Here is an 11,842-nt window from a genome sequence, read left to right as displayed (position 1 = left end):
CAATGAATGAATGAAAAAGTGTGTTAAGCACTTACTATCTGCTTACCACTGTGCTAAATATTGAGGACACAAAATCAAGAGCAAACTCAAGGACTCTTTCTAAATAAGAAAACAACATATATAGGAAAGTGGCATTTTAGAATGGAAAGTGATAGGGTTATAAGTTGGTAAAAGGGGCACTGAGCCATGACCTGAAGATTTGAAAGCATTCATTGACATTCTAACAGAAACAGAGAAGTGGCAACATAACTGTATCCTTCTATCTGTGATCTCTGAAAAGGGGATAAAGGGATAAAGACTACTACTGAAGTACTTTCCAAATTTTCCAAACATCAATATCAGGATAAAGAGAAGTATAGGAGAGTAATTTAAAACATCACTGGTGTCTTTAGGTTGATTAACAGTTCAGCTAGCAAGTGACATTAGGGTAATATCTTCCTATGGTAAATTTTATTTGGGAAGAGTGTTTGAAAATCATAAGACATTTCTTATTGACCTTTTTTTTGGATGAGGAGACATTGCACTCTCCTAGGGAATTAATGTTTAGAGTCTATGATGATACCAACATCCTCTGAATGACATCTTCTAAAGTCTAATATAGGACTGTCTTTTGCTCCTTCAAATTAAATTTGTAAAATCTGACTTTCCACATCAACCATTTATCCCAGTATTCTAGTCATCAGTATTTAGTCACACCTAATAGATAAGGAAACTGAAGCTTAGAGAGGAGATAAAATTTTCCCAAGATTGCATAGGTAAAAAATGAGAGACACAGGATTCTTGAGCTCCTAATCCAGTACTCTTTCTTCTATAATATATTCTTTTTTATTTTTTAGGTTTTTGCAAGGCAAACGGGGTTAAGTGGCTCACCCAAGGCCACACAGCTAGGTAATTATTAAGTGTCTGAGACTAGATTTGAACCCAGGTACTCCTGACTCCAGAGCTGGTGCTTTATCCACTGCGCCACCTAGCCACACCACTATAATATATTCTTAAAGTAATTAAAGGATTGGGGCAGAGTGCTCACCTGATTGCACAACTCTACATTATCTGAATATACAGCTATTTGACGTTTTGTCTGTTGTTCATCTGATAAGTAACTGGTCAAAAGGATAAGTACATCAAAGCCATATTTTTCTGTAAAAATCTTCAGATCAGTGGCAATGTTTCTATGAAACATACAGTCCTGTAAAAGAAAGAAAATGTAGACATTATAATAGGAATTTTCATTTTGGAGCTTGGGAGAATGTAATACAAAACACATATACACATTAAATATTCAATGTGAGTGTATTTAAAGTTATTTTTTGATAATTTTTTTGAGAAGTTTATATCATTCCTCAGGATGAAAGAGAAACTATAAAGTCAGTGTTAGGAACCATTACTTTTATAATTAAAGAAACAATTATTTACTACATAAATAGCTGCCATTGATATTTGCAGGTCAAATATGTGGTGCAGCCACAAGACATTTAAAAGGGAGGAAAGCCTAGTGTGGCATAAGATGGAGCCACTGAGGAAACATCACACTTCTTTGTAAGATGCCCAGAGAAGATATCTGTTAAAATCGAGTATGTAGAGTTTAAGGAAATTTCATAAGCACATATAGGATACATACTGGAAATGACTGTCAAAACATTGAGAGTGAGATTGAGTTTTCCATCAGTAACTGGGAAAAAAAATTATTCTGGTCTTGTGGTGGACAATTTGTTCTGTTTTATGCTTTCCCTCCTCCTGATAGCAAGAGATTCAATTAAGTCCTAATGCTGGTAATCTTATCTGACTACTTACCTCTGATTCAGTAAGGACAAAGGTTAGTGTTGAATTAAACATTGTGTGTACCCCAGTTAAACAAGCTGTAGGATCATGGGAACCATTAAAAAAAAATCTGTTAAAACTAATTTAGTTCAAATTAGTTCAGTTTGACCTCCACAGACAAAGTAGAAAATGCTCTATTATTCTTTAGAGTAATCCACTGGTGAGTTTAAAAAACCAAGCTCTTTCATTTCTGGATCAGAGTTACCATCCTTAAATGTTGTACTACCAACCTGTTATTGACAATTCAATTCAATAACTATTTATTAAGAACTATGTTGTACAATTGGCTATACTAGTATTCATTTGTGCAAAGGAATCAACTCATTTCAGTTTGGTTTGAGAGTTTCCTTAGAAGGAGATGTACTAAACTTTGAGCAGAAGGAGAGTCCTCAGGAATTGATCAGATAATGAGGTAAAATTGCTAGTCATGAAATCTGACTCAAAATTAAATCAACTGAAGTTCTTCTAAAATAACAGTTCTAAATATCCCTTATTATTTCTTAAATATAATAATAGCAAAAAGTGATTATTATTACCAACAACTCAGGCAAATGACATTTAAAAAATTGACCTATCCCAAATATTTCTCAAATACTAAATAAGCATTTTGTTTTTATTTGCATCACCTCATTCCCCAAACCAGATATTAAATTATTCTGCCAAAGAAATTGGGCATGACGGGGAGGAAGCAAAGATCCAAGATGGTGGAGAAAAAGTAGGAATTCACATAAGCTCTCCTTTAAATGATACCTTAAAAAAATCTGGAGAGGCAAAACCCACAAAAGGATGAGGGGAGAAAACTGAAAGATCAGATGGAAAGGTCTGTTGTACCAGGCTCAAAGTGAAACAAAGTCCAGCACAGGCCAGATTCCAGGAAACCAGGAGCAGGTCTTAGAATTGACCCATTTGCTTCTGGAGCTCTCAGTTCACAGACCTGGGAGTATAACTTTGAAGTTGTAAGCTGTCTTGCTTACTGTCCTGGTGACAAATGTCATGTTGCAAAAGTCACTGTTCCCTTTCAGAAATACTGCCACCAATGGGCTGAAGGTCCTCATCATCTCACACAAGGATAATTGCAATATTATCTGGTGACTCACCCCATTCCAGTAGATTGTCCATTTAGCCCCCAATCTAAAGTGCAATTTCAACCTTGGTGCTTCCCTATTCCATAAATTTCAATATTTTTATCACCTCTAGAGCTACAAAATCCTCTGTCTAGATTTCAAACCTTCTTTCCCTCCTCCACTTCCACTTTTCTGGTCTTTTTACTCATGTACTCTTTGATGGAATGACATGGGTGTCTTTGATGTCTCTTTTTTAAGCATTTCCTCTGGCTGTACCTCATGCTACACAATACTCTCTCTTTTCATGTCTTCCTTCTGACTTTGCTGACTTCCTTCAAATCCCTGCTAAAATAGTGCTTTCTACAGTAAGCTGCTACTCAGTACCTCTTAATTCTAATGCCTTCTCTTTGCTGATTATTTTCTATTTATACAACCCTAGCTTGTTTGTACAAAATTGTTTCCATTCATCTCTCCCTTTAGATTGTAAACTCCTCAAGGGCAGGGATAGTAAAGCCAGCTCTAGCTAAGCACATTAAATAGCACACAGTATACACTTAAATACTTATTGCCTGAGGTGGGGGAGGGGAGGTAAGAAACAAATTAGGGAACTGCAACAATTGTCTTTTCCTTTTTCTAAAGCTCTTTGTCCAACTATTGGGTAGAAATGAATGGCAGCTTCATCCTTGCCTGAAGATGAAATATCCAAAATGACTTTTCTCTTAATATTCAAAATCTGAATATAAATTCAGTTATTGGAAAGGATTGATAAAATGTTAGATTAAAAAAAAATTGGATTCCAAAAGATCTCAACAGATTAAAAAGTCAAGAAGAACTGACCATATACAAGATGATGAATGTTCAGCACATAGATATGCCTATACAAGAGTTTGTATGAAAAAAATAGGGGAGCAAGGAGTGGGGTCAGGGGAGAAGGAGTGTGAGATGTGTCTGTCAAATAACTTAGTATGACCTTAAGCTGCAATAATAGAAGAATATTGTAAAAAACCTCATTCCATAGTTTTTGGTTCTGACTAGATTTTAATAGGGGAGCACTGGACAGAGAGAAATACTATAATCTTTTCTAAATTAGAGCCAAATATTATAATCAGAACAAATATTATAATCCTTTTCTTATGGTATTTTTATAATTTTTTCCCTTCTGTATTGGCCTTGTACTAACAAGGCACTAACGAGGCACCAATCTGTATATCTGACACCCTCACATATATCTTACTAACAAAGACACCCTCTGGTATGTATCCCTATATCCTGCTGACTCCCATTCCCATGCATCTTGTTATCTAGACAGAAGCCACCTGGGCTGGTGTCTTAAAATCTATCTTACCAAAAGGGAAACTGAAATACTTATTCTTTATATTTTAACACTGGCCTCTCCAAGTTATCTAACCAGGAAGGGATGCTAAAGCAGGGGAAATTCATTAGGACCACTAGAAACCAGCTTACGGTATCCCCTCACTCCCCCTACTCCTCTCCTCTGAATTAGAATAGGACCCAGAACAAAAAAGTTAACCCCTCCTGGACATGCACAGTGGACTACCTTACTCTTAAGTGTGAGCCAAGGCTTCCACCCTCCCTATTCCCCTCCCAGCACAGACATTGTACTAGGTTCCTGTTAAGGGTTCTTACTTTTCTCTGTCAGGGATGATTCAACCCCGGGTGCTACCATGGCAACTGTTCTTCCTTCTTTTCTTAAGTTTGCTACTTTTCTTAAGGGATTTTCAAAATTTCTCTAAGAAATCTAGCCCATATTCCTCCTAATCTCTTTACTTTGTTACTTGTTACTCTAAACACCTGCAGTAACACGTACATAAAGCTTTATGTCCTTACACTTATATGAGGAATCCTTAAATCTTTGGAAATCCAAGTATCACCTTCTCTCCTGCCAGCATCAAAACCAAATGAAGATTATTTTATGAAATAAACAAAAACAGAGCTTGAATTAGGTTAGAATCACTCTATTGCTCTTTCCGCCATACCCTGTCCCAGTCTGTTTATTTGTAAATTTTAGTAAAGACTGATTATCTAAAAGCCTTAACAGAAAAAATTCAAAATTTCGGCACTAATTCCTTTCAGTAAGTCAGTCAATGGTTTACACATTGAAAATGAACAGTCATGTGATAAGAGTTGGAAAATTTTAGAATTGACAGGGACAATGGAGATCATGTTCCTTTACAAAAATCATTGAATCTCTAAATTATATCTGCACAAGAATTTACTTCTGCAATAGAGAAAAGATCACCTGATTTATAGTTTAAAGACTTGGTAGGGGCAGCTAGGTGGTACAGTGGACAGAGCACCAACTCTGGCGTCAGGAGTACCTGAGTTCAAATCCAGCCTCAGACACCTAATAATTACCTAGCTGTATAGCCTTGGGCAAGCCACTTAACCCCATTGCCTTGCAAAAAAAAAAAAGATTATTAGTAACCTTGGAAAAAAGCAGTTTTCACTTGAATGGTGGGGTCTAAAGTCAGATTTCATGGAGATAAAAAGTAGGGGAAATGGAAACTAGATGGATTTTTCTATATATTTTACTGCTTGAGGAGATGACAATCAAGTGAAAGTTTTATTTAAATTAGGTATGATCTCAAACTCTTTGGAGAATATAATAGGGAAAGAACCAGTGCATAAAGAGAGATTTAAGATTTGAGAAAGCATAAGTGATAGATCAGTGGAATAGTTACAATAAAATACTAAATGACCAGTATTAGCTTAGAGTTTGATAATCTCAAAATCCAAGCTTTGGGGATAAGAACTCATTATTTGATTAAAATTTCTGGGAAAACTGGAAAGCAATTTGGCAGAAACTAGACAGAGACCAATATCTAAGACAGTCCATCAAGATAAGTTCAAAATAGTATCTGATTTAAACATAAAAAATGAAATCTTAAATACACTAGGGAACATGGAAATTTTTACCTATCAGATCTATGAACAAGGGAAGAATTTATGACCAAATAAGAGATAGAGAGAATCATGGGAAGCATAAATGGATACTCTGGATTACATGACATTAAAAACACTTTGTTCAAACAAAACCAATGCAGCTGAAATGAGAAAGAAAACAAAAAAACTGACTGGGGTAGGAGGAGAGGGAGAGTTCAGCAAGTTTCCTTGATAGCAGTCTCATTTCCCACATAATAGGGAACTGAGTCAAATTTTTAAAAATAAGATCCGTTCTCCAGTTGATAAATGGTTAAAGGATACAAGTAGGAAGGTTTTAGATGAAGTAATCAAAGATATATACAATTATATCAATATATATAAATGCTCTAAATCATTATTGATTAGAGAAATGCAAATTAAAACAACTCTAAAATACCATCTCAAACCCATCACATTAACTAACATGACTAAAAAAGAAAATGACAAATGCTGAAGGGGATATGGAAAAAATACTAATGTACTCTTTGTGAAATTGTGAACTGGTCCAACATTGTGGAGAGCAATGCCTAAAAGCACTGTTACAAATCTGTGTATATCTTTTGATTCATGTTACAGCTATTAGTTTTATATCCTAAAGGAATCAAAGGAAAAGGATCTATATGTACAAAAATATTTAAAGCAAAGCATTGAAAATTGAGGAGATGCACATCAATTGGGGACTGTCTGAACAAGTTATGGTACATGATTGTGAGGGGATATAATTGTGCTATAAGAAATGATAAGCAGGGTGGTTCAGAAAAACTCAGGAAGACCTAAATGAATTTTCAGCTTTCTTCTACTCTTGGTTACATTGGGTTTTGTTTGTATACAAACTTTTAAATATAATGTAATCAAAATTATCTATTTTATATTCATCAATGCTCTCTAGCTCTTGTTTATCAAAATTTCTGGGAAAACTGGAATATATAATTGTTTATAAAATCTTCTCTTATTCATAATTATGATAGATAACATAGTCTATATTCCTTTAATTTACTTGGAATTGTACATTTCAAAAATTGCTCTATTTCAAATCCACTAGCTAGTGTGAGTCCAGAACTACATGGAACATGAAATCAGACTTTGTTCCTTGTTGCTTATACAATGATACTAAAGAAATTTTGAAGCACTTTGTTTAAACTAAAATATTCAGAGAGATTTTCCTGACTTAAGAACATATATGTATTATGACCTGATCACCTGCACTTTTTCATTAACCTCTTGGTAATGTTCAATTTCAATTCTAGAGTTATGTGATATTCCATAGCTCACGGTTATACAACATCACCAGAAAAATAATGGATTTTAAAAGATGAGTCTTGCTTTGGGTAGAAATATGGGTTCATTGAAAGAACTGCACAATTTTCCAAAGCAATTCTGTATATTCTCTTTCTGTTCAATTCTGGACTGACTCATCACCAAAAATCTGTTTCAAGAAATAGATCTATATCTATATTTCTCTCTCTATCTGTTTATGCCCATTATATATCTCTAACTAGGTCTGTATTTGTATCTATTTCTATCTATATTTGAATCTATCTGTATCTACAATCTATCTATTTATGCATCTGTATTTATCTCTATCTGTATCTCTATTTGTATCTATCTATATCATCTATATGAAAATATCAATTTATATCACCTATATGTGCATTTAAATCTATCTACATCTATATCTTATCTATATCTATGTCTGTAACTATATTATCTGTAAATGAATCTAAATACCTATATCTTGCATTTATATCTATAGTAATACATATTTATTGCTGTAGTTGTAGCCATGTGTCTATGTCTCTAGCTCTATATTTATCTCTATCTCTATCCCATCTACTTAGCTATCTATTTATACTTATACTCAGGAATGAGATCTCTAGATTATACCCAACTATATACCTTGGTCTGGATATGGTGAGAATGAGCAAACAGCAATAAATTACAAAAGACTAATTATGCAAAAGAATTGTTATAATGTCCTCAGAGAAATGTATGATTTGAAAAAAAGGATGGAATAATCACTTGGAGCAAAGTGGCTGGCTTCTATATATCATTGGCAATCATAAAATGTCAAAAGATCTAGGAAAAAAGATTTCAGAAAATTGTAAGACTGCACTTTTTCCCTTTCCAGTGGAAGATTTGGAGGAATACAAGTCCCCAAATGGTACACAATGGGATGAAAAATTCACATCAGTAAAGTCACAAGATCTATTGCAGTCAGGACTTTTATAATGAAGTGTCAGACTAAGAAATTCAACATTTAGATATTCCAAAAGCATTTATTAAATGCCTATTTGGTACAGAACACTACTATCAAGCTAGAGAAGGAAGTTTTGTCTAATTTTCTTAATCCATTACAGAGTCAGAGGATCTGTTGATTTCTACTCTGCTATGATTTAATAGTAATCCTGTAAGGTATTTATGTAGGAAAAATATTTACTAATGAAAGAGTATTTTAGATACCCTCCATTTCTCTATAATGTTCATTGATGTGTATTTTAGAGCAGAGCTATCAAACTCTCAGTCCACAGCCCAAATCAGACTAAAATGTAATTGGGAAATGTTTAACAAAACATATAAAACTATAACACAACACAGATAATGTTTATTTGTAATTTTCTAAGTCAAAATCTGACTGGTAGGAATCTATTTCTATTTGAGTTTGACACAACTGTAATATCAGCAACCACAGATTACTGGTAAAACTCCATCTTTCTATGAATCACACAGTGCTGAGCAAGAAACCCATTATGTAAGTCAGAAAATAATATGAAATTAAAATGATCAGAAAACTAATGTGCTCTCTCTCTCCCCACAGAGAACTGTTCAAATCGTGTGGTATTTTTCTGGCCCTAAGAAAAAAGTTGAGATTTATATTTGCACTACAGGCAAACCTGAGAACAAGTAAGAGTCGACGAACATGGCTAGCCTCACATGTTTGCTCTTCCTATATGCCGGCGCTGTTTGCATAACAGATAATTTATTATTGTCTTCTAGCAAAGCACAGTCATGTGCTAGGATGGTGCTTCTGTTTATGCCAAGCTAGGCTGTCCCTGAATAAACAGCAGTTCATCATCAGTGCAACACAACTGTATATTCAGGTTGGCATTTTAGTCTCCCCATCTGCCTTCTACCTGATAAATTACTGTTTTAGTTACATGTATACAAATACTATTTATTAATCTGCTCAAATGTGTCCAAAAATGTGTTCCCCCCCTTAAGTTAGAATTGTAAAAAATACTTCATTTGTCAAATGTTTAGAAAGGTCGGTGTGGTGGAGTGAGAATTTCTTTTCCTTTTCAGCTCCTCCCACTTCATTTGAAGTATGGAACCATTTTCAGCTTCTACATGAGACACAGAAAATGACTCTTTGCTAGTCATTCAACTCAATAATATATTGGCAGAGATGCCTTAGCATTGTCCTATGGTAAGAAAGGAAGAACATTGTTCTTAGCTTCCATCACTTTGGTTTCACAACTTAGACAAGAAATAAGTGTTCATTAATTTTGTTTTAAGATTTTTACCCTGTTTTCTCCTGGGATTCCTTTTCCCATGAAGATCCCTGAGGAAAAGAACTTTATGATTTGACAGTCAAAAGACAAAGAGGAGATATATGATATGTTGGAAAAGGTCTTGGATTTGTTTTCAGAAAATACAAATTTAAGTGCTGACTTCACTTAGTTATTTTCTTTCCAAGAAAGTTGGGGAACTTCCCCATGCCTCAGTTGTATGAAATGGATATTTAAAAATCTCCCAGGTTTTGAGTCAGAGATACTGGTATCAAATCCTGCTTCTGCTAATTTTATTTATTTAATAAGCAGTCATTAAGCACTATAAGTACTCTGCTAGGTGCTAGAATTTTTCATATTATTTTGGTGCATTTCCCCATCTTCCTAAGGAGTTCCTCTTACAAAATGGTGGAGCAGGATTGCCAATTGAGTTGATAATGGAAATAAATCAGAGTCTCTGCTATGCCTACTTGAACTGTTGTCAACAATATTCGCCTCTGCCAAAGTGAAGATTGTCAGGATTATGTATAAATATTCCCTATAGGGGAAAGTACAGGAGCCAGAATAGTTAATCTCTCCCATTGTCATAATAAGAAAGCAAATGCATAATGAAAAAATAGTTCAAGTATTACTTATTCTTTATGTATCCTTTGGCAAGTTTTGAATATTTCATAATTCAACTTCCTAATTCCATAAAATGAGGATGATCATAGCAATTCATTACTATTTCAAGTCTTCATATGATGAAGACAAATGAGATAAGTACATGAAAGACTTTGCAAACTTTGGTAGACTTTTGGCATTGACTTGATCTAGCATCAGTAGTATTTTAACTATATTTGCCTTAAATCAATGATCTTGTTGATGATTATATGTCAATATGGAAACACTGGCAAATATTTTCCATTTCATTTGTTTATTTAGTAACCTTTCAGTATAAATGTTCTTTGAATGGTCTAGCTTAATTAGTTCTCAAATCAAGCTTTCAGCAAACTGATTTTCTTTTCCACTATTCTTTGCTGTGTTATGAAGCAATACTGATAATAAACTTCCAAAATCTTCCTCTGAAAAATTTCATAAATAAGCTTATATCCCAATTTTTGATTAAATTCCAATTCCAATTTCCAAGGATAAGTAGCTTATTTGGGTAGGTCAGGTTAGAACTACTGTAGTAAGCATGTTGCCTTCTCATCTCTAGACATTCTTGTAGTTTGGTATTAATTTTGATTTTTGCTCTAAACTAGATGATAACTGATCTATTATTTGTTCCTACATTATTATTATCAGGCATCTTCTTTCTGTTTCATTTTTTTATGATGTTCAGTGATCACTATACCAAGTACCTTCTTTAAAAAGACTTAATTAAGCTTTGTAGAATTTAGGGGTGAGAAGGGATGCATTTGGAAATGAAGGTAATGTAAAAACAAATGATATAAACAAAAATTATAGGTAAGCAAATAAATAGAATTCATAATATATATAGGAAATATATAAGCCTTTGACTACTTTCATTTCGGAATCCTAATAACATTTCCTTGTGCTCACTTTCTTAGTGAAGTTACTGGGTAAGAATAGATAATGAAAAGTAAGCTTCCTGAGGGTATTTTGTTTAGGTTTCTGTGCTAAGCACAGTACCTTGCACCTGATAGTTGCTTATTAAATGCTTGTTGAACTTCAATTACATGATATCTTGACCTTATCAAGTTATTCATGAATGTCTATCTCTTTGTGCTCTAAGACACATACTCTGTTTAGCACATCTCTTGCAATTATCTTCTTGGTTATCTTTTTTTGTTTATGCTCTTAATGAACATGTGAAGATGAAATGATTAAGCACCCATTGAAATAATCTTCCTTGTTGCTCTTGAATATATAATGAAATCCACCCTGCTAACTCTCTTATTTAGCTCTCCAAGAAGGATGTATGATCCATAAGACTTTTTTATATATCTATTTATGTTAAAAGTGTTTTATTTATAATAAGAATATCAATATTATATTATAGTGAATTTCTTATACCAGTGAAATCCCTTATCTCTTGTATCCTATCTGCTTTTTCATTTATATGCCAACTCATTGATTGTTGAACAAGGATATCACATTTAGAATACCAATAAGTTACATAAATGATAAAATAGCATTGAAAAACAGTGATCCCTAGAACTGTTCATCTTCCCTTCTGTCCTTCTGCCAAAGTTCAATGTAAAAGCAAAAGGAGGCTTTCCAGAACTGAGGGCCATTTTGTATTTTTGACTGTTTCTTGAATGTTACTGCCAAAGAATTTACCACTTAATATCCAGTCTGATGAAGATGAGCCTCTCATTGTTTAGGTAGGTTTGACCTTAGAAAGTAGACACAATCTTTTCAGCCTAGTAGAATCTTCTAGGCATCATGTTCTGCTATTCAAGAACCCAAGGTCCCCTCTATTATTACAATGAAGTCTCACAATAGGGCATATATGGAAGGTAACAATCTATCAATTGTCAAATCAACAAAATAACTCTCAGTCCT

The 11,842-nt window shown here is 33.9% G+C and overlaps 1 protein-coding gene across 8 annotated transcripts in view; it reads right to left on the bottom strand.

Annotated features, from left to right (window-relative positions):
* Positions 1 to 11,842, bottom strand: part of PRUNE2 (prune homolog 2 with BCH domain) — a 320,816-nt gene that overhangs the window by 101,917 nt on the left and 207,057 nt on the right. For all 8 annotated transcript variants that reach the window (XM_074196709.1, XM_074196711.1, XM_074196710.1 and 5 more), the window contains exon 7: positions 1,028 to 1,186. In XM_074196709.1, coding sequence (XP_074052810.1) covers positions 1,028 to 1,186 — 159 coding nt within the window. The remainder of the gene's footprint in view (positions 1 to 1,027; positions 1,187 to 11,842) is intronic.

Source organism: Macrotis lagotis, chromosome 8, assembly GCF_037893015.1.
Source record: "Macrotis lagotis isolate mMagLag1 chromosome 8, bilby.v1.9.chrom.fasta, whole genome shotgun sequence".
Classification (NCBI taxonomy): Eukaryota; Metazoa; Chordata; class Mammalia; order Peramelemorphia; family Peramelidae; genus Macrotis; species Macrotis lagotis.
Note: the sequence above shows the minus strand (reverse complement) of the source record. Positions and strands in the feature narration are given on the sequence as shown.